This window comes from Theobroma cacao, chromosome 6, assembly GCF_000208745.1.
Source record: "Theobroma cacao cultivar B97-61/B2 chromosome 6, Criollo_cocoa_genome_V2, whole genome shotgun sequence".
Lineage (NCBI taxonomy): Eukaryota > Viridiplantae > Streptophyta > Magnoliopsida > Malvales > Malvaceae > Theobroma > Theobroma cacao.
This window is the reverse complement of record NC_030855.1, coordinates 21,774,355-21,801,811: the sequence shown is the minus strand read 5'-3', so window position 1 is coordinate 21,801,811 and position 27,457 is coordinate 21,774,355. Positions and strand designations below refer to the sequence as shown.

At 36.1% G+C, this 27,457-nt stretch overlaps 3 protein-coding genes across 5 annotated transcripts; all 3 read left to right on the top strand.

The window, feature by feature from the left end:
• Positions 118-7,542, top strand: LOC18596475 (KH domain-containing protein At4g18375). Of its 3 annotated transcripts, none has more exons than XM_007024977.2 (8): positions 118-318; positions 836-1,449; positions 2,002-2,502; positions 2,622-2,861; positions 2,971-3,237; positions 4,514-4,569; positions 4,672-4,768; positions 5,226-7,542. In XM_007024977.2, exons 2-8 carry the CDS (start codon positions 856-858, stop codon positions 5,355-5,357), a joined length of 1,887 nt encoding a protein of 628 aa, XP_007025039.2. In that variant the 5' UTR covers positions 118-318; positions 836-855; the 3' UTR covers positions 5,358-7,542. The 3 variants fall into 3 exon arrangements, 2 of the variants coding, with proteins under 2 accessions (XP_007025039.2, XP_007025038.2); XR_001928530.1 differs by lacking the exon at positions 5,226-7,542 and adding an exon at positions 3,680-3,906 and having other exon boundaries at positions 137-318; positions 833-1,449; positions 4,672-4,690; XM_007024976.2 differs by having other exon boundaries at positions 141-318; positions 833-1,449; positions 5,226-5,841.
• Positions 8,197-14,655, top strand: LOC18596474 (ornithine aminotransferase, mitochondrial). The gene is made up of 10 exons (XM_018123814.1): positions 8,197-8,723; positions 9,491-9,599; positions 9,843-10,073; positions 10,564-10,723; positions 10,937-10,992; positions 11,616-11,768; positions 12,808-12,905; positions 13,153-13,233; positions 13,808-14,041; positions 14,291-14,655. Exons 1-10 carry the CDS (start codon positions 8,569-8,571, stop codon positions 14,448-14,450), a joined length of 1,437 nt encoding a protein of 478 aa, XP_017979303.1. The 5' UTR covers positions 8,197-8,568; the 3' UTR covers positions 14,451-14,655.
• LOC18596472 (F-box protein At5g46170) lies at positions 24,482-27,243 on the top strand. The gene is made up of 2 exons (XM_007024972.2): positions 24,482-26,030; positions 26,595-27,243. Exon 1 carries the CDS (start codon positions 24,814-24,816, stop codon positions 26,005-26,007), a length of 1,194 nt encoding a protein of 397 aa, XP_007025034.2. The 5' UTR covers positions 24,482-24,813; the 3' UTR covers positions 26,008-26,030; positions 26,595-27,243.

The following is a 27,457-nucleotide window of genomic DNA, read 5'->3' as shown; positions in this document are numbered from 1 at the left end:
ACTCCTCGAGCATCTAGCTTTCCGGATTTGAAAATTTCAATTGACTGATCTAAGCCCGGCCCACTGAATTGGGAAATTTTTCTTTTAAAAATCAGAAAAAGAAAAAAAAATCAGAAAACCGTTCCTTAGCATTGACAAAAAAAAAAAAAAACCAACGTAACAAAAAAATTGTTGACTGGGAAATTCTTGTTAACTGCGAATCCAAGGAAACTTCGTCTGAAGGGCACAGCTTCCGGTTTCCCTGTTTCTGTCTATCCCCTCTCTGTTTTTTCTGCTTCTAAAGGGTTTTTCTTGTCTCATTATCTGAATCTCTCTCTGGTACGAATTCTCACTTCATTCCTCAAAATGGGTTTCCCTTCAAATCTCCTTTTTCCGCTTCTCTCCATTCCTTTGTCTTTTCCTTTTTATTTTTTGGATAGGGTTTTGCACTTTTTTCCCATCTTTCGTGTCTGTCTAGCCTTTAAATTTTCAATGGAAATTATTCGCATGGGAACAAAGTTTTAATCAATATATTCTTTTTTCTTTTTTGTTATATATTCTAGTTGCCATATTATTTGGTTAAAAGCTGATTCTTTTTTTGTTTTGCGTATCTTCGTTTTTCATTAAGATGATGTTTCTTTGAGGTTTTTGGTGGTTTTTATTTTAATTTGTATAGTAGCTGAGAATTGATAGAAAGTGAAAAGCAACGGGAGAACTCAAGCTGATAGTTTTGATATGAAAAGAAAGCTTAAAATTTGTTAAAAAAAAACTGTGAATGTTAACTATTTCTACTTGCATTGTATTGAAACTCAATTTGATTGCTTTTGGACTTAGACTTAGTTTATGATTTCAGCAGTTGATTTATATTCCAAAACAATGGGTGAGAGTGCTAAGCGTCATCGAGGACAAAGAGATAATGATGGGGATAGTAGGAATCAGAAGAGAAGATTGAATGATAAAAATGAAAAAAACAATGATGAACTGGTTGTTTATAGAATACTTTGCCCTGATGTAGTGATTGGAAGTGTCATTGGTAAAAGTGGTAAAGTCATAAATTCGATTAGGCAGGAGACGAGGGCAAAGGTTAAGGTGGTTGATCCATATCCTGGTGCCAAGGATAGGGTTATAACAATCTATTGTTATGTTAAGGATAAGGAAGAAGTTGAGGTAGATGATGAATTCAATGACAAAGAACCGTTATGTGCTGCTCAGGATGCTCTTCTTAGAGTTCACGCTGCAATTGCAAATGCTGTGGCTCTCATAGGGGATTCTGATCAGAAACGGACAGATAGGTATGGGGAGGAATGTCAAATTCTCGTCCCATCTAGCCAATCTGCTAATATCATTGGTAAGGCTGGCACAACTATTAAGAAACTGAGGGGCAAGACCAGGACCATCATTAAGGTTACTGCTAAGGATGCTGGTGATCCCAATCATTCATGTGCCATGGATTTTGACAACTTCATTCAGGTTTGTGTTGTTTGCAAATATTTTATTTTTGGCATGTTTGATGATGTGTTTGAATGCCTCCTGTTGATTATTTGGATTATTTTATATTCAGCAACAATTGGTTGTTGTAGATTCCTTTTTACTGTTCTGTTACTCAAAGTTGGATCTTGTCAATTTATCAACTACAGTCTATAGTTTAAAAAAGAAATGTAGATAATGTCGTAGACAGGTTGCACTTGTTATGAAGAATTGAATCCATCTTAAGTGTTGACAGCATGTGCACCTTAACCTTCATTTCTTGCCTTGTTGCAGTGGCAGTTGAAGCCTCAATAACTTTTTAAGTTCAATAGCTTGTTTAGGTGGATGTTAAAGCTTTGTGTGTGAGCCAATTCTACTGCTAAATTCGTTGAGTTTAGATCTGATTGAGATAATGGATCTCTGATGTGCAGTAAAAGCAATGCTTTCATGTTCATATATGATACTCTTCATGGTGGTTTTATGCCGGTTTTTTATTATTTATTTATTTTTTTCTACATTAATCAGTTTACAGTGTTTCCTCTCTCCTGTGAATAGATAACTGGTGAACCAGAGGCTGTAAAGAAAGCACTTTTTGCTGTTTCTGCAATCATGTACAAGTTCAGTCCAAGAGAAGAAATTCCTCTTGAGACGACTGTGGCAGAAGCTCCTCCAGCTCCAAGCATTATAATCCCATCAGATGTCCCTATTTATCCACCAGGTGGCTTATATCCTAATCCAGATCCTACTGTACCTTCTAGATCAGTTCCACCAATATTGGGTGCCACCCATGTGCCAGATCTTCAGGGATATGCTGATACAGGGTGTACCTGGCCTGTGTATTCATCTGCTCTTCCTGTGGTTTCTGGTTTTGGTGGTGCATCTCGATCTGAAGAGTTAAAAATCAGAGTACTATGCCCATTTGACAAGATTGGGCGTGTCATTGGCAGGGGAGGGGGTACTATTAAGAGTATAAGGCAGGCAAGTGGTGCTCGTATCGAGGTTGATGATACAAAGGCTGATCGTGATGAGTGTATTATCACTGTCACAGCTACAGAGGTATGCCTCTAGTTGAATTTCTCTAGTCTGGATTCCAGTACTGATTTATCTGCAATTTATCAAATAGTTGGACATTTTCTGTTTTCTCATGTGTTAATATGCCTTGTTTAACTTGACAGTCACCTGATGATTTAAAATCCATGGCTGTTGAAGCTGTTCTGTTGCTGCAAGGGAAGATTAATGATGACGATGATAATTCTGTGACTATGAGGCTCCTTGTTCCATCTAAGGTTATTGGTTGTGTTATTGGAAAAGGTGGTTCTATTATAAATGAAATTCGGAAGAGAACTAAAGCTGATGTTCGTATATCAAAAGGGAATAAGCCAAAGTGTGCTGATGCCAATGATGAGCTCGTTGAGGTTTGCTCTCTCTCTCTCTCTCTATATATATATATATATATATATTGAAGATTGATATTTTTCTTCCTTCTATTGGAACAGTTTTTTATGCTAACTCTGTGTCTTGTAGCTTGCTGGAAAAGTTAATAATGTGAGAGATGCGCTTATACAGATTGTTTTAAGGCTCCGAGATGATGTTTTGAAAGAAAAGGACAGTGGTCCTAACCCTTCTGTAGGTGCAGATTCTTTCTACTCAAGCAGTGCCAGTCTTGCAGTGCCATCTCTCTTGCCTTCTGTTCCTCCAGTTCCTCCTTTGGCTTTTGATCAAAGAGCTGAAAGTGGAAGTGGCCTTGGTGTGCTTCCTACAAGCAGCCTTTATGGATATGGAACCTTGCCGGTATGTAATTGTGGAATTGTTGTTACTGCTACCTTCATAACTCTGGTTTTTTCCCCCTTATTCATGTCCTGCTCAACATGGGTGACATCTTTTTGCATCATCTTTATAATAGTGTTACTTTTGAGATCTCACATCTTTATCTATTGATACTCACTTGAGGTTCAATGAAATGCATGATACACTTTCTAAGGATAACTTGTTCAGACCTCAATTCTTCTTGTATTATAATTCAGGCATGCCTGTAGTAAGCTGCTTTAGTTTTATGTTGGGTAAAATACTATCACCCCAATAACTTTTAGCCATGATTCCATGCAGGTCCATTAGTTTTCGAAATGGACAATCTGTCTCAAACATATAAATGACGTTAATGGGCAAATATGAAATGCCAAAATTACCCTTCTTTCTCCTCCCTTTTTCACTATTTTCCTTTTCTTTTTTTCAGGCTAGCCGACGGCACTCCCCTTACGTCGGCTGGCCACACCCTGCGCTCCCCAAGGGAGCCATGCCCCCCATCCCCGCACTCCCAAGGGGAGCTGCACCCCTCCCCTTCCCCCCTCCCTTGGGAGCACAGATCTCCCTTGGGTGAGATCTGCGCTCCCAGGGGAGTGCGGAGCGTAGGGGAGGGAGATCCAGCAGGAGCCAGATCTGGCACTCCAGCTGCAGCAAGAGGTAAGGAAGAGTTTTTTTTTTTTTTGAATGGGAAAAAAAAATAAAAATGAAAAATTTAAGTTTATGTAGTGTAGTAATTTTTAAAATTAATGAAGGGTAAAATTATCTTTTCAAAATTGTCACATCATCAAACTAACGAAAACATTTACGGTTGGATTTATGTGTCCAGCGCAAAATATTCTTTTCGGGTGGACTGTCCATTTCGAAAATTAATGAACCCATATGGAATTAGGGGCTGAGGGTATTTTACCTTTTTATGTTTTATGGTTGAGTTTTATTTAATAGTTAGTGATGAATTTGGAACTTTCATTTTACCAATGAAAATCTGTTTCCCTGTCTCACTTTCATGCTTGCTCTCAGCTTCTCATTTCCTTATTGAATTTGTGGTAGCTTCGAGCTGGGATGTGATTTCAGGGTAGCTTTGTGATGGTTATTTTAGTTTTTAGGTATTGGCTACCTGTTTCTGACACACAATCTCCCTTGTGTTTTGCTGAGCAATTTTCTTATTGTTCTTTTTTTCTTTAAATGCCATATTAGAATTTGTCTTTACTTGTAGTTTTACTTTTCTTTTTTTCTTTGACATGTTTGTTTTCTTCCTCTCTAAAAGATGGGCGAAAGTGGCTATGGGTCTATGTCCTCATATTCATCGAAGCTCTATGGAGGGTGGGTATATCATGCTTGTTAGAAATTGTGCCTAAAGTTCTTTCTTGTGACTTCTATACCTTCTCCTTGAATATGCGTCTTTAATTTATTGTCTTTATACAGGTTGCATCCATCTTCAACTCTTGAAATATTGATCCCTGCTAATGCGGTCGGTAAAGTGATGGGCAAAGGAGGGCTCAATTTAACCAACATAAGGAAGGTTGGTTTATCAATTGTCAGCCTGCCTTCCAACCTTATATTTTTACATTGATCATTTAGCTAAAGAGTTAGCCTAATATTGATATGAATGAAGATAAAAATTTGAATAACTACACATTTTATTTGGTAGGTTTGTTGTTTTGAATTTGGATGCTTTGTTTAGTTTTGAGAATATTTTGTGTCATTTACTGAAATTCTTCTTATATCATAAAGTAGGAAAGCTGATCTCTGTTTATGGAGTCACTTTCAATAGCTTATGTATGCTTATGTCGGTATTCTTCCAGGCAGATGCTTTTTGATTAAGTTGTTCGCTATCCCTTGTGAAAATTAATGTGGCATCACTGGTCTGTTAGTCCTAAGTGTGGCCATGACATTAGATATTGTCATGTTTTTCCCCACAATATTTTAAAAATCTACTTGATTGAATGTCATTCTCACGCTGCCTTTTCTTCTTTCAGATATCAGGGGCAATGATTGAAATTTCTGAATCCAAATCCTCACGAGGGGAACGTGTTGCTCTTATAACAGGCACTCTGCAGCAGAAGCGTGAAGCTGAAAACTTGATTCAGGCATTTATAATGGCCACCTGAATTTTATAGATATTCTTGGTAGTTGAAGGTGAATAGTTAAAATCTTGGAATTTTCTCCCTCCTATGTTCCCTCTTGGTAGTTCCCTTAGGTTTGGTTTTTGGAGATGGCTTCTTGTTCTAGTCTTCTTCAACTGGACCACTTTTCTTTCTTCCATAGCAGTGCCTTTCAAGATCATTCTGGAAGATGTGTTGCTGGCTTAACATTCATGGGAGTTAGGTTGCATCTTCATTGCTTAAACTATTCTCTCTCTGCAATATCTTAGAACGCTTTAGGATCTTTCTTTCCTTGGTGCTGTTATATCAGATCTTGTCTTTTCTTAGTATGGGCATCCTTCTTATTTCCAATATTTTATACTCTGAATTTAATATTTGCGCCAAGAAATATTTCAATGACCGTAACTGGCGAATTCATAGTATGTTTATTTATTATATTTCTACCTTTCCATCTCTTCTCTCAGCTGCTCAATAGAAGGATATTCCTATTGACGGTAGTGTGAAACCTTGATGATTATTCCTCCATCTTTTCCTTGGTCAGTTTGCAGTGCAATTTCAAAAGAAAAAGGAAATCATACCCTGGAAATAAATAGACTATTGACAATTCGTGAAGCACTTCCTCCATCCCTTTCTCTCTATTCTGAATCTTTTGCTGTGTTCCTGGCTTCATGGATGGATCATGAAAATAGTGAACCATGAATGTGTTTTTATCTCATACAACTATTTCATTTCTGGGCTTCTCTTGATACCTCGATTATCATTTACTGCTGCGAATTTCACAGCATGTCTGATAGGAAATTCAGCATAACTCCTGCATCTGGAACTGTTTTCTGCTTGAGAAAGTGAACTGAAATCTCATTATCTTACTTTTGGCTCTTGTACGTGGCTTGTGAAGAGATTTCCTCACCTTGAATAGAGATGCCCTCCGCGGAACCTTTCCTATCAAACAGGAAATACATGTGGTCCTAAAGTCACAACTCCTGTTCCAAGAATTACTTGGTTACATTTCATCAACCTTGTTTCTAAAATCGAAAAATAGTTGAGCTTTAGCTTTAAGGAATCACTGCATTTTATAGTTTGTTTGCAAATTCCTTATATTAGGATGTCAGATACCAATATTAATGGTTTCGTAGCTCAAGCATCAATAGTGATGCTTGCTTCATTAAATATCACATTATTTCCTAGAATGCCACGAATATATAACAGGATATAAGTGGTTGGTTGTGTCTGGACCTGACATTTTTTCCCCAGACAACACATTTTCCCTTCTTTCTATGTCATTTTTCTTTGCAGTGTTTTTCGATCTTTCTTTTCTACCTCTGACTGATCTCATCCCACCCCCCTTGCAATTGATAACAAAGTGAAGCTGCTTTTTATTTTTCACAATAAAATTGAGGTGGATTGCTGTTTTTATTGTTGTGCACCAGTTTTCCAAGGTTCAGTTATTTTTAAGGATTGCATTAGCATTTCAGTGATGCTACACCAGCATCCTACTCCCATTTCTCATGGTGTCATCCAGCAGCAGTTTGAATCCTTTGGGGCTTCTAGTGGCTGCTAGTCATTGTTTCATGTTGAAATTCTGGCTGCCGGTGCCATATCTCAAATGATTCTGTGATGTTTGTTTGCTCTATGTCAATTAACCATATTGCTATTGATCTTTTACCGCATGATTGGTTGCTATAATAGGCAACTGAGTTCTTTTCTTCTATTTCTTCTGTTCTAAACCATTGGCTGGCTTCTTAGTCTGTATTTTATGCTCTCCTCCAGCATCTATGTTTAGGACTGATCACTTACTCTCCTCTAGCATCTATATTTAGAACCACCTATATTAAGATCAATATTTTTCCGAACTTTATACTATATATTATTTTGTCATCTAGGACTTTCTTTAGGTTGATCGTTATTTCTAGCAAGAATATATTCATTCTACTAAAATGATGCCACTGGATGGTATGTAGAACCATTCGCAGTTCACACCACCCCTGCCCTAAGGGCCCTTTGATAGCAGTCTTAAGTTATATTGACAAATTTTTGTAAATATGTCAAGACATGTTAGTGGTACTGTTCAAGGTTGTAGCTTCAGCTGGAATGTTTATGATTGGATTCAGAGCTGTTTTTCTTGGTTCTGGGATCATGTTTTGTAAATGAACACATGAAAGAGTTATTAGCCATGTAAGAAATTTTGATGAAACGCTCTTTTTGCTCTTTTGGGAAAGAAGATCCTTTGATGGAAATTGTTCATGCGTTTTTTTTTTTCACTTCATTCTTTGATTGATAACAGTTGCACTAAAAGAATAATCTAGCCATGCATCATGCACCCACATTCTTATTGTGACTCAGAAGCGTTGTTCATTTAGCATCTGAAACCAAAGAGTTTGGTTCTTGTGTTTTCTTTGGTAAATTACTCCAATGTCATCCTCTGTTGTCTGCACTACTCCACCGTCAAGACATACCTTCTTCATGTCAAGATTTTAGGGGTTTCTCAGAAGTTAAAAAATTCTTTGCTTTCTGTAAAAGATTTTCCTTTTTGGTTATCTGTTTAAATGCCCCTAGCTGATCAAACATTGAATGTGTATTGCAATTTGTGGTACAATCACTTTCGTTGTGTAATTGTGGCTCGAGCAACCCAGATCTTAAGCTAAAACATGAGCCCACTTGAATTACTGACAAGCCATCAGTGCATGCCCGTGAGGGAGGGCTCAGCTCAGCCGCTCTGGCTTTTAGTACACGTGATAACTTGTACCAATAAAAAACTTCAGTGGACTATTTGGGATGGAATCTTACGTGTATTCAACTCCAAACTTTGCAACTGCCTTAAAACTTTATCCTTCAATTTTTTTTCTCTTTTTCTCGAAGTCTTTTCCTTTTTCAATTCCTTCTCAAGAGTTGTTTTACAGGTAAATGCGGAGGGTAAATATGATTTTTTGAGTTTTTCTAAACAAAAGAATGGGATGGTTTTGTTGGTTTCCTACAAAGCTGGGAGAGCTGTATGTAACTGTGTTTCAATGTCACGGCTTAAAACCTTAAGCATAACGACAATCCTGGAAAACAGAGAGGAGAGAGACAATCCCAGTTCGCGTTTTGCACTATAATTTAACACAATCCCAGTTTTTTTCCACTTCGGTATTAAGCAAAAAGGCAACATATTTTTTAAACTGACCACTGGCTTAGGAACCTCAGTAGTTGAACCATAATTTTTATTTTGTGTCACCGGAAAATGGCTGCAACGAGGAAACCGTTACTGTCTTTGTTAAGCAGAGTGAGCAGAGCCAGCAGGAGGAGCTATGGTGCTGTCGCTGAAGGCAGCACTTCGTCTTCACCTTCTTCTTCTAACCACCTCATCAACCTTGAATACGAATATAGTGCCCACAAGTTAGCTTTCTTCTCTCTCGTTCTCTCCTTTTTATTTAATTTTACCCTTGAGGACTCTGTGTTTGCTTAATCTTTCTCTGCTTCTTGCAATTCGCCCCCTTTTTTCTTCCTTGTTCTGGCTTCTTGGTTTTAATTATGTTGATTTGAAGCATATCTACTATCAATTTATAATATTCATCTTTTGGGTCTGTCGGTTTTGCTTTGTTAGCTTCAAGCTTTTCCCTTGGTTGATCTTTCCTGTTAGAACGATTGAATATCGGAGAAGAATCTTTTATATAATTGTTTCAATTGGTTTGCGTGCTCAAGTTTGTAAAGTTTGCTTATATTCATAGTTCTCTTGAAATTCTTGAACTTTTTTCTTCTGGTTATCCATGGCACGTCAGACTGAATTGATTGCACTAATGAATTTTTATAGAGAACCTTTGAGAATTTCAGTTTCAATGTGAAAAATTGAAAGCCGTGAAACGTTTTCATTGGGAAATTACTCTTAGAGTTCCTTGAAGTGTCCTTTTCATTGTTTAATGTAATTACATTTTGGTAAATAGATTCAAGGTAGATGTTGAATGTGCAAGATGGATGCTGAATATCTTAACCTTTTGGCATTCTGCACCATATCACGGAAATTTAAGCACTCTGTTTTTGGCAGTCATTTTATGCTTTCAAAGTTTTTGAGTAGGTATCCCTGGATGTTTTGGCATGTTACATTGTGGGCTATTGCCTGCTTTTGATGATAGACTTAGCCAATCACTTTTCTGGTTCAAGTACAGTTACCACCCAGTTCCTGTTGTATTCTCTCAAGCAAAGGGATCGAGCATATGGGATCCAGAGGGCAAGAAGTATCTCGATTTTCTATCAGCTTACTCAGCTGTTAATCAGGTATAATAGCATGTAAATTTATGTTATAGTTTCTGTACACCTTTAAGTGCCACTTTACTGTGTCCTTTCAGTCAGCATTTCTTCTTATTCAGCAGATGTGCCGGGGGTGGGGTTGCTCATGCCAAAAGCCATATACAGTCAAAAGATGGATTAAAAGAAACTAAATCTAAAGATTTGCAAATTTACTTGACACTTTGAATTTAACTTCCTCCTTAGTTTAATCGTCATAGCCTCCCACTGTAGGGACATTGTCATCCAAAGATCACCAAAGCATTCCAAGAACAGGCGGAAAGACTCACACTCAGCTCCAGAGCGTTCTACAATGACAGATTTCCAGTGTTCGCAGAGCGTCTGACAAGTATGTTTGGCTATGAAATGGTGCTTCCCATGAATACTGGTGCTGAAGGAGTGGAAACTGCTCTGAAGTTGGCAAGGAAATGGGGTTATGAGAAGAAAAAAATTCCCAAAGATGAGGTAAATCTTTTTACTCTTGTTAACTGGCGTTTCTTTGTGTTGCAAATAAACCCCCTTACCTAATATAAGGCCATTAATTGGAAAAGCACATTATTTTCCTTGTTGTAGGGGGGTAGGCAGTGGGGTGCATCTGATTGCATGTATTTACTATTTTACTCATCCAATGACTGTAATTGGAGATGGATCTCATGTAAAAGTGCTTTTGTAATATAAAAGGAAAAAAATAAGGAGATGGATCTCATGCACAATTGCTTTTGTAATATATAAGGTAAAGAAAATGTAGAAGTAGTTTAGGAGACAGAAACCTTGAGGTTTTCCTTTCCTATCTGATTTAGTAACAAAGCAGTCATGATTTTGGATGGCAGCTAATGTTGGTATAATGTTAGTCTTCTCTCTGGGTAGTTACTCATACCAGGAACATGGAGATATATGAGACCTCTTTGAGTTTTTTGTTTTTTTTTTCTGTGAGTAAAAAATTGGGCATATGCAGGCTATCATTGTTTCTTGCTGTGGCTGCTTCCATGGTCGTACATTGGCTGTCATCTCTATGAGCTGTGACAATGAGGCTACTCGAGGATTTGGGCCATTGTTGCCTGGTCATGTTAAAGTTGATTTTGGTGATGATGTTGCCCTTGAGAAGATCTTTGAAGGTTTGAATACTCCAGATTTTTATTTAAGTTTATGTTTTACAAGATGCTTAAGAGGCCTCATTTCTTCTGGAGGATTACATGGTTCACCCCGTCTCAATAATCTGTCTTTGATGTTCTGAAATATGCAGATGACAGTTTCTTCTTAAAACAAAGAAGCTAAACATGAAAGTATCTTTTATTCTAACACATTACTTACTCCTTTTATGAGTGCAGAACATGGACACAGGATAGCAGGATTTCTATTTGAACCTATTCAAGGAGAGGCTGGTGTAAGTTTAGAATCAAATGTTTTGTGGTTGGGACTGTGAAGTACTTTGAATGGGCTTGAGTGTTTTTTCCAGGTTTTGCTGCATTTGGTTTAGCAGATCTGCGAACTTTTAGTAAGCCAGGAGTCTATTCATCTTTTGGTCTTGCTAACTTTAACTTGCAACTTATGAGAGTTTTAGCTTTGTTTTTTTACCCACTTGATTATAGTTAGGAGCCAAACTATCTCATACAGTTGCATGATTAGTTCGTTGAGAGTTGATTTAATGAAGGAAGATTTAAACTTGGGACCTCTTTCATGGAGAGTTCTCTCTACCATTAGGTTTTTCATTGATACATATAGTCATTTAACAAGTTAGAATTTTCACCAAGTGTCCAATTTACAAATTTATTAAGTCTTTTTTGACATAGAATATTACATAATGTACTGATTTATAACCCAATCTTCAATTAATTCAGAGACCACAGAGATTTAAAAAAAAAAAAAACCAATAGCTTCTTTCCTTTTTCATGATGGGTGGTGGGAGAACCTTTGCTTCAAGTAAAGCCTTGTTCAGTTGTTATTGCCTTCATCCCTTCATTCTTTTGACAATATTGTTCTATTCTTTCTCCCCCTTTTCATTGATAGGTTATAATACCTCCAGAAGGGTATCTCAAAGCAGTCAGAGAACTTTGCTCAAAATATAATATTCTAATGATTGCTGATGAGATACAAAGTGGCCTAGCACGGACAGGAAAAATGTTGGCTTGTGATTGGGAAGAAGTTCGCCCAGATGTTGTAGTAAGGCCATATTTAACTTTTAGTTTTGATGAAATTCCGGTACTATTTCATGTGAATATAACACTATTTGGTTCCTATGGTTCACTTAATTTTTGAGTGTTGGGTCCACAACCTTTTGCCGTTTGAGTTCTGCAGATATTCTAGTAAAGCAGCCATCAATCAGCACATCTAGCATATCTAGTCCTTTTTGTCATTTTAGGAAGAAAAAAGTAAATAAATATTGAAATTTGTAGAAGGTTGAGTTGAAACTGAGTAATGAAATTCTGATTGAAAGTTTTGATCTGCAAATCAAATATCTGCATGTACTTTTGTGTATATTGTTTTAGGAGTTGCAGCACTTGGCTGCAATGTGAGTCAGGATGGTTGTACACCTCAAACACATTTTATTGCACTCACTCAGTCTGTCTATCTCAAGTTTACTTTTCCAAACACAGATGCACATACTTGATATGCATAAATTGTTTCTCGAATAGATTTCTCTAATTTAACAATTACAACATAGCCATGGTAATATGCAGATTGTGAAAATTGAAAACATAATTCATAATTCCTTTGATTAAACTGGACAGGTGATTGAGAATATGGAAATTTTCTGTGGCTTCCTTACATTGTTTATAGTTGTTAAAACTAGTAGCATTTTCTTTCCCTTTCTTTAGGATTGCATCAGTGTCTTACTCTGAGGATCAATATAGATGTATTTTCTGCTCATTTATGGATTGATTGTTTTATGTAGCTAATTCTTCTCTTCCCTTGTATTAAATTTTGGCATTTAAAATAGAAATCTTTTAAGTTGATTAGAATGGTGAGATTACTACTGAAACTTGCAAGTTGAATGATAACAATCCGGCATGGAATTGCTCATATTGCCGCTACTGTTACCACTAAAGTGAAGTATTGAATATGCTTTATTTCATGTTTAATTTTTATTTCTACCTGCCTTTCTTGTTAAACAATGTAGATGTTATAGTAACCAACTCCAGAGTTTTATAAAACTTCTCTAGTATGCTTCTGAACAATTAATACTGGTTGACTCATTCAGATACTAGGAAAAGCTTTGGGTGGTGGGGTAATACCCGTAAGTGCAGTGCTTGCTGACAAAGATGTAATGCTTTGCATTCGACCTGGAGAACATGGAAGGTTTGTAGTTATCCCTAGTAATCCTCACTTAATGGTCTCACTTTCATCATTAAACAGCATATTGTCAAAAAGGTTTGGTGGTTTTTCTTTCATGATATGTGTGACTGTGAGACTGCAAAAGCTCTTAATTTTCCATTTTAATTCTGTCTTCAATGCCAAAAGTTTCTTTTGGATCCCTCTGCTAATTGTGATACAATTGTTTTGTTCTGCAAAGGCTCACTGCACTCTTATTGTTGTTTGTTTTCAGCACCTTTGGGGGAAATCCCTTGGCCAGTGCAGTGGCCATTGCCTCACTAGATGTAATCCAGGAGGAGAAACTTGCTGAGAGGTATTGAATTATTCCTGCCCAGTGTTGCATTATGAAGATTAAATACGAGGAAGAAAATTTTGAAAATCATGCTGTTTCTTAGGAAATTATTTGATCTTTTACAGTTTAGTATAAATGAAAATTTAGGCTAGATCAAAATGTAGAGAGAATTCCACATCTTAAAACAACTAAAACCCAACAGGCAAAGAAGGATTTGAATCTCATGTGACATTTAAATCTTAACATTCTGAATAACAGGAATTAATTTAGCAGCATCATTAACCAAGATGTGTCTTGTCAATATCATAATCTGAGAGAAGACACTGTGATCCTTTGCAGATTAAATTTCTCTTATCTTTGTCAATTTCCAAAAAGAATCAATATCTCAAGAATTTATGAAGATCACATAAGTCAATTAAAATTGAATTTGACTTATGGAAATGGAATTTCAGCATTAAATTTGCTTCAAGAATAACCTGGCTTGCTTTGCTATACATAGCTGCTGTTCATCTATTTCTTCCTCTCCTCCCTCCCCCTGTCCTTTTCTGCCCACGGATGTATGGATTATGTTACTTTTGTGTATACTGTTCTGCAGATCTGCCCATTTAGGACAAGAACTTTTGCATCAGCTGCTTAAGATTCAGGAGCAATTTCCAAACTACATTAAGGAAGTTCGGGGAAGGGGTTTATTCACTGCTGTTGAGTTCAACAGCAGGACTCTGTTCCCTGTTTCGGCATATGATATCTGTCTAAAGATGAAAGAAAGAGGAGTTCTAGCCAAACCCACACATGACACGATTGTACGGTTGACTCCTCCGCTTTGCATGAGGTAAGGAGGAATGCTTGTTGAGTACCTCATATTTTTAGTGAAATAATAGGATCAAGTATTTTTGACTACCTCTGATGTAATGCTTTTCTGGTTACTTACATTGGTTTGAGACCTGATCATTCTCCTAACCTATAGTTTATCTGTTAACAACATGTTGATAAACGATACCTTTTAAGAGCCCTTAATCGGCATGTAATGTTGTCTAATTTTATTTGTGTAATAATTTATGACCTAAACCTGTATTCTCAGTCCGGATGAGCTCCAGGAAGGATCAAAAGTGCTGCGAGATGTTCTGGAACTTGATTTACCAAATTTGCAGAAGACCAAGCCAAAAGATTCTCCAACTACAGCTACTATTTGTTATCGTTGTGGGCGAAACTTGTATGATTCTTCAGATAAAGATCTCTGAATTATATGTTAAATGCGGGTTTCTATATGTGCATCCCTGGATATGGATTCTCAATTCTCCTGTGCCCCTTTTTCTTGAAATAAATTAAAGACGTTGAGATCATTCATCTTAGTCTGGATAATGATGAATGATTTATCTTTTACTGCTTAGCAACAACACAATGAAAATTATATGCTATCTAATATCAGCAATATCTTTTGTTAAATGACTTAAACACAAAAATAAAAGTTTTTTTTTAATACTCAAAAATGTGTACAGCTCTTTAATATATGGATCAAAAACTATTTCTTTAAGGCTTATGTGCAAGCAGAACATATTACGCAGTGAAACTTCTACTTATTTTATGTGCTATATAAGTTACTTCAGAGAATATGGATAGTAAGAACAGTCTTTAGGATGAGAATGAGAACCTAATTTTGGCACTAGCGTGGTGTAAATAGCTGGAGTCAGGGGCTTTCACTTTCAGAGCCTGGACCAGAACCGATGCTCAGCTGCCATTGTTTATACTCATCTGTTTATGTAAGATCTTGGCACTGTTTAATCAAATAGCATTTCTATGTTTGCCGACATCTCTAGTTGTTTGATTTCTGTTTCTCTTTAGTAGCTGTATGTATTAAGAACTAGGTTAGTTCATCAAGACCAGTAGCTAGCCACCTGATAATGCGATCAATACTGGCCCTGGAGAAGTTGTAGCCCCAAGAGTTTGCTTTTCTGTGGGTCTCCTATTGAACCAGTATCGCTGCAATGTTTTATTACAACTGTCTGTGTATGTATGTGTACACGTGTGTCCGTAAACGTTTATCATTTACCTATGCAAAGATATGTTTCTTCTTTGTTTAGGGAAACATGAGGGAGACAAATGATTGCAAAATCCTTGGTTGTTATGTAATTATAAAACAAAAGACAGCATTTTCTATATAGTGTTTTTGTACTCTACATTGTTGTATCAACCCTACTGGAACCTTGAAAACTCAGCATATTGTAGCTGAACATTGTTTACACATTATTTTTTAAACAATCTTAGCTGGATTTCCATCATCGTTTTGTGAACACTGCAACACCTGTTGGATAAGTCTTCGCTGTTTTCTGGCCGAAGAACTAGTTGCTTTACTTTAAATCATAATCATCAGATTAATTTGTCTTCAAGAAGCTGATTGGCCCTTATTGCTTGTTTATACTAAACCTTCAATAACTCTCTGATTATATTATTAAATACTTTGCTTATACTCTTTAAAGTGGTCAGATAGATGGGTCCTGGATGATTATCTTTTGTGAGTAAATCTTCACAAATAAGGACGGAGAATCTTAGATTGGTCTGATTGTCAAAACCAAAAAGGAATCTCACTGATATGGAGGCTCCATAACAGTAGCAAATTTAACCTTTCCTTTTGGGAGCTATTTCCCATTAAGTAATAGTTTTGCTCACTAAAGAGAAGAATAGCCTTAATTCATTTCCATGTAGAGATCATTCAAGGATGCTTCACTTGGATGGGTAACTCTGTTAGCCCACAATCTGTTGCTATGTCATAAGTTGATTTAAACCTACAAAATGATCTCAAGTGACTTGAATCCTGTGATTCCCTCAATTGCTTAATTACAACCTCTTTTGCTTCTTGTTTAAGTGGATAATTTGTTTGTTTGTAGGTATGGATGTTGGAGGGTTTGCCTAGTGAAATGGGCAAATCCATCTTGTTCGTAATGATTTAGTTTGGGTATATCCACTCATTTTCGGCGCGTGCAAATGTACATAGCAGACTGCCCTGCACTCGTCACCATTAATAGGGAATTTAAAGTGTTGATCCCACACCTCCGGGTAGGTGAGTGTCAATGATTTCTCTAGATGCTGCTCTCGTGTGTGGGAATGGCTTTGCCTCGGAAGCAAGTTGAGACGTGCTCTCCTATGCTTCTTTACTTTCTTCATCATTTGATCTATAGTGGTCATGTGGGGAGATTCTAATATTCAAAGGCATGTTCAAACCGAGAACAAATATGTTCACTTCAACTGTGCATTTGCTTTGAATGGCTAGAAAGCAGAAACCCTTTCGAATTTCCATTACAAAAGAGCAAGAATATGGATTCAACTAAACTTTACAAGCATCTTTTTAGGTCTTTTGCATTGGCAGCCAACAGTCTTTTGCATGACAAAATTTGTGCCGTAACATTAGACTCGGAAAAACGTTTGGACCTCTTTTCCTTCTGACAAAATTGTTCGTGACAGGAAAATATTCAATTCAGCTACCAGACAACGACAGAAATGAATGTGGGAACGAGCCTCATTATTTCACCTGATCTTGTGGGAATGAGGGGACTGACTTCTCTGATCATGAATGAGTGGGGACTCGTTTAGCGGTGAAGCTTACTGAAAAGAGCTACCTTAAAAGATCTTGGTAGTGAATCATGAAAAGCAAGAACTGAGAAATGAATCCTCCTCAAAACTCACTCAGAAAGATTGCTCTCAGAGAATATTCAGATCTTTCAGGTTATCATGGATTAGGAATTTAAATCAAGAAGCTCTATTTTTGCCACTGGCTTGCACAAGAATTTGCCAAATACAGTGCAGCATGGAGTCGGTGATGGGGTTGACACAAATATTTGCATCATTTTCAGAAATTGCGGCTTTGGTGCACCAGGGAAAGATCAAAGATATTGCTTGACGTCCTCGAACTTTTCAGAATCTTTGTTAGTTATCAATTATCATCAGTCAAAGTTGCAATTTCCCTGCTGATACATTTACCAACAAGCTCTAGTTTGAGTCTATCCATGTCTCATTGCACTCAAATGAAGAGGATTTCTGGTAGTTGGACCTATATGATCATTTCATATCATTTTTTATCCAAGCTATCCCATCCCAACCTCCTCTTTCTCCTCCTTTTCTTTTGTTCACCGCCAACTTGGAAACTTGAGAAACATGCAAATGAACAGAGAAAACCCAACAGATATGCTTGCACTACACAATTTCACAACAATGATGCCATTTATCAGAATCGAGAAGCAGGTTGCCATTACCAAACTGCCAGAGTTATCAAGAAGTCTGGTAGGCGAGATTCTGATCCACCCACACGATAATTGTCACTGTGTCTAAAATCTCAAGCGTACTATAATCAAAGTTTTCAAGAAGATATTGAATTACACGATAAGAGAGATAATCTTCTTCCATCTCATAAACTCCACTGCAACCCATCTGGAGGTAAACATTCATTTGTTCATTAACTAAGTTTTAATAAAAAATTACAGAGAGATTTACCCTTCATATCTTGCTCAGTGGCATCCACCAAAAATTTTTTCAGAACTCACTTCAATAAAATCCAAATTAATTGAAATAAAATATGAGATCAGATTTCCCACCCAACACTGGGCCCTGGAATTACCTTGCGCTGTTACATCATTTTAAGGGCTGGAGAATTATGGAGGACCACTGACCAGCATAACTCTACTTAATGCATTCCATAGTTTTATAATTTAATCAATCATTCAATAATCTCTACTTCTTTTCTGCCTTTAAATCAACATTGCTAAGTTGATGCCAATTCTTTAAGCAACCAAAAGCTAATATAATAATTACAATACACATTTCTGAGGAGGCCGTTAGCAACTAAAACAAAGGCCTTAACGGAAACAATATTATTATAAACTGTATTTGGTCCATCACAATCCTTGGGTTGGGCCCTTCTAAATCTTAAAAAAGACGGAGAGAAAGGGGGGACCACTCTTTCAAGTTTCTCTTCCCAGTCTCAACGGGTTAGCTTGTCTTTCCCATAACCCCCTTTAATTCTTCTGGACATTGCTACTTCCCCTGTAAATGGCAGTGGACTCAAAGCACCAATCTCTTGAGATTGCAAATTTGCAAGTTGGAATACTCATGAAATCTGCCTCTGCTGTTGGGATCCAAGAAATGCAAAATCAGATATAAGACCAATATTCCTAAACACAATTTCCATTAGGAAAATATTATTATTCTTCCAAATTTAGGTTTTTGCCTATTAAATTATAATCTCCTAAGAGACGGTCCATATATGATTGTATTAATATTAATTTCATCTTTGATGTTTCTGTCATTTCTTTGAATGTAGATTTGGCTCCAAGTGAAGTATTACATCTTCTTGGCATTGTCACATCATTGTTGATTAAATTGTGGCCATGAATAATAGGAAATGCACAATGTAACATCACCTAATAATCTATCATGGTCATATATAGAGGAGAATTATGCTAAGTGGGTGCCACATTTATTTATCAAATTTAAGATAATCATCATGTTGTCAAAAAAACAAGGGGTGAGCAAACCATTCCAAAATCTTAACTAAAGGTCCTTACGGAGGCTAAGGTCACTATACATTCCAAAAAGACAGAGGGACCCATTGAAACATGATGAGTACTTAAAAGTCAGATTAAGGAGCAATCAAATGGGAGCAGGGCACAAATTATCATTTCCACAATTTGATGCCAAACACAAAGCTTATAATCGGGTGTTTGTTTTATTTATTTATTTCTCCGTGCTATAGCAAAGTTTGTTCCCCCATCGACTTGCTTTTGATTTGATTATCACATCTTTTATTGCTCAACTGTTTTTTCTCATGAATTAAATTCCTTCCCCCTAGCCATCTTTGCTTGCATTAATGCTCTTTATAATCTCTCAATGTCTTCCAATCTGAGAGGCCTCATCAATCGACTCAAGTGGGAGGGTTTTGAACCTTTTGGTGGGGTTTTAAAGGAGAACTTTGTCTCCCTTTGGTTGGTTTTTCTATTTTTAATTGAGCAATGGGGCTGGTGTTAATATTTCCTTGCCTGATATATATGTATCATTAAATAAAATCCACAAGCATCTGTCAACAAGCTCTTAGATTTTCATGAATCAAGCATGATATATTTTCATACAGAGAAAGGATATGTTTCCCAAGCCTAGATCACAGCAACACATTGCTCCCAATTCTTTGATCCTTCACTCTAGCAAAACAATAACTAAAATTACCTAGAATAGCAAATGAATGGTGATGTCACATGCTTGTAAAATAAATTTGTTTCAGATTAATCCTACTAATGAGTTCCAACATCCATTTGAAAACTTTTATTTTATATATAAGACACTTGCAAGCAAAATGACACCAATAGTTTTCTCTTCTCTCTTTTTTTTTTTTTTTATGTAGGTGAATGAGTGTGTGAATGATAACTTCAACTAGAAAATAACAGGAAAAGAAAAAGGGAAAAGGGTTGTGTTTTTACCTAATTCTTGGTGATTCCTACTTTATTCATGTGTTGTAGCAGTGTGAAGAGACTTCCTACAGAAAACTTGAGAACTATTTAAGATCAAAAGCAATGCCAAACCTAATCCTTGTGTCATGTTTTCCTTCATATTGCGGGAAAGATAATTTACATGCGTTTAGATTACAGATAGTTTGCGCAAACTTTACTTTTAGTTAACTAAAGCAACATTTATTTAGAAAGATACACATACAATATCTCTTTTATGGAGAACTAAATGGACACAGGAAACAGAGAAATCATTGACCCTATTCGAAAGGGTAGTTAAATTGTACCTCAAAAAATGGAGTTGAATCGACCATGCTTTTCATTAGTTAACTAATGATCACGCTTTTAGCTAAACTACACATTGCAAAGATCGAGATGGGCACTACCGAAAGAGGAATCAGTGATTTAATCATCCACTTAAGCATCCTTAATCACACATTAGCCAACAACAAGAAATGAAGAAAGTAAATGAGATGTTACTTAACAACAAATTAATGCCGAGATCATGTTGTTGCTTAGCTTATATATATATATGATAGAGATCATTAGAATTAAAACAAAGAAAGAGTTTATATAAAACTTTCGTTTTCTTTACACTTGACTTTCGCTAACTTGGGTTATGCTTTTAGAATACATAAGTAGAAGCAAAAAAAGTTGGTAGATCTCCAAATTAAATTGAACTAATTAACTTGGTGACATGAACAGTTTGATTGATCAAGTTGGTGTGCATATAAAATTGACTGCACATCTTTTACATTTGACTTTGCATGCAACTATTTATTTTATTTAATTTTTTTTATGAATTGAGATCTTGTTGAGCATATGGACGTGATTGTATGCATATCTTAGAAGTTGATAGACTTAAGAATATGATTAGCAAATGTAATCCATGTACTTTGGATGTGATTAAATTAATGTTATAGTGTATGAATTTACAAGCAGATGCCTTGGTTAAGGACACTAATTGTTCTTATTAAATTATTTTCTTCAGCGAAAAGGTAATTGAATCCAACTTTTTAAGAATATGTATACATACATGCTAAGATATATTTTCAACATGTGACAAGTATGGAATTCAAAAAATATGATACTCAAATAAGTCCTTAAATTATGTAAAAAAATTGAAATAACTTCTTATTCTTTATTGCATTCAATTAAGTTTCTATATTTTTATTTTAGATCAAATAAGCATTTATAATTAATGATAGACTGATTGTCATTAGTTAAAATGTCACTTGTAATTTTATATCCGCATGATACTAACATAGCTTTGATATGATGAGTGAAAAATACTACATAGTAATGTTATCATGTTAAATTAATATGTTATGTCATCATTAATTATGATATACTTGTATGTCAAATCATTATCAATTATGATGTATTAGCATTCCATGTCAACACCACGTGATAAAAAATGACAAATGATATTTTAATTAAATTAATTATTAATTTTAAAAATTTATTTGACTCAAAATAAAAATATATAAATTTAATTAAACTTAATAAAAATACAACGATTTATTTAAATTTTTTTAAAATAATTTAAATTTTTTTTATATATTATGCTAATTTAAAATCATGATAGTTAATTATCTCATAATCAATAATTTTAGAAAAATGGAGACTCGCTCAACTTGAAAGTGACACTTGTCAAGACGCTAGGCAATTGCTGGAAAGGGGCAATTTTCACCCATAATTTACACTTTTATTGGTTATTATGTTTTCTATATAATAATTCTTATTTTTCAATTATCAGCACTTTAACTTTCAATTATCAACATTTTTTTAAACAATCATCCTAATAATACATTTATTATTAAACCAAATACACGTAATGAATGTGAATTTTAATAAATCAGATTATATTTAACTCTACCTGTACGGAACATCACGGTATTTCGTCCTTCGCTTTAAAAGTCACAAAAGGCAAATCCCAAGCTCTATGGGTTTTATCATTGCATGCAAAACATGAACACATGTGCCACAACGTGTGGGTCTTTACTTAGTTATTTCTAATCAAGAGATCAGATCTAAAGTGGTAAACTAATGCACGATTGCACATGATATCTAAGCCTCCAGATCAGATTCACCACATTTTTTTAAAAAAATCACTCTTGATCACAGCTAGATGGATTTTCCTTTTCATTTGAAGGGGGACAATTCAATAAATGAGAGAGAAGAATTTGAAGCACTTAATTCTGGCTGTTGGCGCACAAAATGATTAAATCTCTTGATTGCATCAGTGATGTAACTCCAACTCATCAATCTGATTATTTAAGATATGTTCAATTAAAAAACAGTAATTAAATACAAAATACATTAATGGAAATATACCAATAACAGGTTGTACTATATGATTATGATTAGGAAACCCAAATCTAAATCCAACTCATCAAATTTTATACAAAATGCTTAAGAATATATATCATTACATGGGTTCATCAATATATCATAATTATTTTTAATTATTAATTTGCCACCTAAATCATAGCTCAGGTGCAAGGATATGCTGATTCCCAAATGATATATATTTTTATTTCTTTTCTTCTTAAATCTGAATTTTAAATTTTAATTATTAAAATATCTCTTTGAAAGTAATTTCGAATATATGCTCAAACTTAATTAGGAATAGATATATTCTTTTTCTCTTTCAAGAATGGAACCCGATTCTACTCATGCTTTGATTCCATTATCCCATCCTTAATTATAAAGCTAATTTGTAAAGAATTGGTGTGGATTGTTTTTCTTTGTTTTTGTCTGTACAATTTGTAAATTTTCCGTCGTCTTCCTCCTCCGATTTTTGCCAAGTTCCTTAACATATATCGTCATTTTCTTGGTACTACACTAAACATATTGTCTAGTTATTCCACAGATCAATGTTTTTAATTACTTTACTCTAAAAAAAAAAAACTAAGTTTTGGACATTTCAAAGTAAAATTGTGTTGGGTACGTAGCTGTTAAGGACGTCAACTAATGAACTTATAGTTGGGATTGGGAATATTACTTGGTTCACCTAAGCAATAACTATACAAAATTATACAATGAAATATATATATAAATAATGATCTGGAGTTGCTAAGTCCAGTTGGCTGACAAGAATTTGACAGGGTTGATGGCTGGCTGCTGGTGCCGGTAGGTTTCAGGACCTGACCTCGGACGGATTCAAAATTCTACGCCAACCAATTATATGCCGATGCAGCAGTTGCTTAATCTTGTTGTTATTCTTAAGAGTACTGTGTCCTCTTTTGTGTGCGTTACTGCTGCTTTGTATCTGGGCATATGATAGAACAATTTTAACGCACCCAAAACCCTTTATAAAATTACAAGGAAATTTTGGATGTAATAGGCTCGGCCTTGATGCAATAAAAGGTTGTTTTGGTGTTTTTGTCAAACTTGTTCGCCAACTCCTATTGTCAACGTAATTGAGCAGTGCGAAGATAACTACAAGGACCAGTTTGCAAATATTCAATTTATTGACCTCCTTTTTTTTTCTCAAACAAACATGCAGAGAGAAGAGGTCTTTTATAAATAAACCAAGAGACTTTTCCTTGTTTGAATATTTAGCGGTCAGACTGGCAATGGGATTTATGGAATTCACATTAAAGGGAATAAGTCTTTTCCCCTTTATACAAGAAAATGTATTGGCAATAGTCTTTCATTTATTGCCCACAGAATAAAATTCCCATTTTTTATGAACTTATTACCACCCACCAAAAGAGCAAAATGAAAATAATTATATTATAAAAAGAAAAAAGGGATTTGAATTTCTTATAATTTCGAATTTTATGTTAGGCTAGGCCCGTTTTAGAGTTTAAAACTGGGCTTTACATAACACTTTGTTTTTAAAATTTTAGTATTTATAAACAAGAGAAAAAAAGCAAAAAGAAAAAAGAAGAGAATCGGGCTGGCCTAGCTAGTTTGTGCCATACCCTACAAAAAATCAAGTTGCTCACTTGGCTTGCTGCCCCTACCACTCTACCCGTATCTCATTACTACTACTTTAATTACCTTTTAAGTCAACTTAACAACTCCAATTTTACGATAGGGGAGTTTGGTAACTGATCTCCTCCCTCTGTTTTGTGTTTTTTTTAATGTATTATCACCTTCCTTTTGCTTTGTCTCGTGAAAGCACAGTCATATAAACCACCCCCTAAATACTATGATGCCCTTTTCCTCAATAATGCACTTGATTTTTGGTAAATTTCATTAAAATAATATTCCTTGATATTGTTGGTAATGTGACGTGAGAATAGTTTGGTTTTGGATTAGCAGTATATATAGAAATTTGCTTTTACATAGTATTTATTTAAATAATCTAATAAAAAAAAGAGAAAGAGCTCCATCAAAGTAAAAACTTTATTTTAAGATAAGGAATCGATTGCGATTTGTCCTGCAATTGAGTAATTACAGGATTCTTCTGCATCCCCCGTCATGGTGATAGGGGAGGTGAATATATTTCATAAATGAACCCCTCCCCTTCCTTTTTTTTTTTTTGTTTAAAAAAAATCGAGGAGTTACTACTACTCACCACACTCCCCAATTTTCAATATTCAACAAATAGATACAAAGTACTTATCTAATTAATTGAACAGCATAATACCAAATTAATTAAATCTGAAAAACTTAAACCAAAAATTAAAGGAAGCAAAAGAAGCTTCAATTCAATTGTTTTTGTTTCTCTTTTGGCCTTGCCTTTTCCTGCCTCCCTCACTCTCTCCCTTTCTTACTCACACCTTTTTTTTTCATTTTCTTTATTATCCCCATCTCCCCCTTCACATCCTCTCTCTCTCTCTCTCTGTGTAAAGACAAAAACCGTGGATCTATCTCATCCTAGCATTCCCTCCTCCACCTACAAACAACGACATCACACCCTCACCTCCCTCCCTCCTTCCCTCTCTCCGTCTCTTTCCCTTGCCTCTTCTCAATCAAATTTCTTCCCTATCGAAGCACCCGTTTCCCCTTTCTTTTAAAACCACTTTTCCTCCACTATCCCGTCCCCCTAGATCTACCCCCAACTAACCACTCCACTCCTCTGCCCTTTCCTCTCCCAAACGATAATTTAAGAATTCCCGTTAGACAGAAACTTAATCCAAAAGAGAAAAAAGGGGAAAAAATGTCTTCCGTTCGTTCAGATCCGATCCATAGGATCCATCCGGAGCCAATCGATCACGTCGACCGTCTTCCTGACTCTCTTCTCCTTCTCGTCTTTAACAAGATCGGCGACGTCAAAGCTCTCGGCCGATGCTGCGTTGTCTCGCGCCGTTTCCACTCCCTCGTCCCGCAAGTGGAAAACGTCGTCGTTCGTGTCGATTGCGTCATCTCCGACGACGATTGTTCCTCTTCTTCCTCCTCCTCCGACAAATCCCGTGCTACCGGTCCCTTTTCCAACCTCTTCCGTCTCGTTTTCGGAGGCATTGTCAAGCCCCTCCAAGCTTTGGGCCAATTCCTCGGCCCAAAACGGCCCACCCTCAACGAAACTCTTAACACCCCTTCATCTTCTTCCTTATCCGTCGGTCCCGGTGGTGATGACGATGGGGAAATGGACCAAGGTGGGGTCACCCATCATTCCCCGACGCAAGTACTTAGAAATTTCAACGAGATTCGTTTTCTCCGAATCGAATTGCCCAGCGGTGAGCTAGGGATTGATGACGGAGTTCTGTTGAAATGGAGAGCCGATTTCGGATCAACTCTTGATAACTGCGTTATCCTTGGAGCTGCCTCCGTTATTAACAACGTGCATTTGCAAGTGTCAGAGTGTGGAAACGATGGGTTTTGCATCAACAATAACATTACCAGCGGTTCAAATGTTGGCAACAGCGATGATAATGGGAGTATTCCTGAGTCGTTTTATACTAACGGAGGCTTGAAATTAAGGGTTGTTTGGACGATTAGCTCGTTAATCGCAGCGTCAGCAAGGCACTATTTGCTTCAACCGATAATTGCGGATCATAAGACGCTGGATAGCTTGGTTTTAACCGATGCGGATGGACAAGGGGTGCTTTGTATGAATAGGGATCAGCTTGAGGAGTTGAGAGTGAAGCCATTATCAGCTTCTTCTGCTTCGAAAAGGACGCTGGTGCCTGCGTTGAATATGAGGCTATGGTATGCTCCATATTTGGAATTGCCTGATGGGGTTGTTTTGAAAGGTGCTACTTTGGTTGCTATTAGGCCTAGTGAACAATCTGCTTCAAAAAAAGAGGTCTCAGATGCTTCTTGGTTATCAACTGCTTTTGAAGAGCCGTATGGGACTGCGGCTAAGATGCTAGTTAAGAGAAGGACTTATTGTTTGGAGATGAACTCGTTTTGATGTCCGCTTACTGATCTGTGAAGGTAAAAGTCTCAAATTCCGGATATACTGGACTATGCTGATTAATTTCTTCGAAAAGTGCTTTGACGTTTCAATTGTTTATGCTGCTATGAAAATTGTTTTAATGCCTCATATGAATTGATTCCATGTTTCGGTTATACTTAAGAGGTTAAGTTGTTTGCATATGTATGCTGTTAGTAGGCATTTACTCATTCATCATTAGACCTTTTTTATATGGTTTTAAGCTATAAATATGCTCTTGTTGGCTTTTGGTAATGCATATGTATGAGCTGAAATTACCCTTTTCTTGATCATTTTGATTAGTATGATTTTTTAATGTGATTAGAGGGGAAAGCAAGCATAATTGTATTTGGTGGTGAATAGGGGTTTAGATTTCCATTTGCATTTGAGTTGTGAGAAATCTTTTGCTTGAAACAGGTGTGTAAGGATACATCACGGAATGCATGTGGTACCCCAACATTCACATGCCTGACATTTTCCTGCTGTTTTTAGTTTTTGGATCTGCTTGCATTACCATTTTATTTATGTATCTCTTATGAATTTAAAGTTCATTTTGCATTTTTCAGGGAAAGCAGTCAAACACAATGGTCAAAGGGAAGAGGGGATAGCATGCTCTTGGAAAGCTGATGATCAGACAACAATTTTGTTTTGTGTTGGAGCTTAATCTCAGGGCAGTGTCCTATGAAAGCCAAACTCTGCTTTGGACCGCCATTGAAAGCAATACATGCATGTTGATAATGCACTGCAAGAGTTTTAGCTTCTGTGCTTCAACTGATAGCCGAAAATGCATCTGCTGGTTGTTTTTATTTCAGGCATATGCTTGTAAGAGTGCACACCTGCAACTAGATTGATGTTGTAAGAGCTTCGAGTTTGGAGTCTTTTACTTTTTATTTACAATCCCTCTATATGTGAATATTGTAGGTATGAAGATGTCATGCTTTATGTTCTATACTTATGAAGTTCATCAAGAAATGTAGTTTGCACTTAGCTTTTAATATGTCTTGATAAATTTGTTATACTTTTGTCAAAGTGTCATGGATACTTTAGTCTTATCTTTGCTAACTCTTTAGGGGGTTTAACTTTAACCAGATGTTGTGGATGTGTGGTAGTCTGGTATAGGTCGGAACTGTGATGTTGTTGCAAGGTTTATCATTGCATTAGTTGTGATATAAAACTGGTGATAATGAAACAGTGGGTGGACAACTGTTTAGATGATGATAAGTTGTGGTATGATATAGTCAAACTGGATTTGATGTTTGTTTTTGTTTACTCCATTATGGCGATTGAAAAGTCATCGAATTTAGAAAATAAGTGTATGAGAGATATATGATGTGCACTTTGATACAGTTCTGTTCATGGTTGTTTCAACGAAGTTCGCTATCAATAATTCTTGAAGCTTTAATTGCCAATATATCTTATTGCAGCGTGG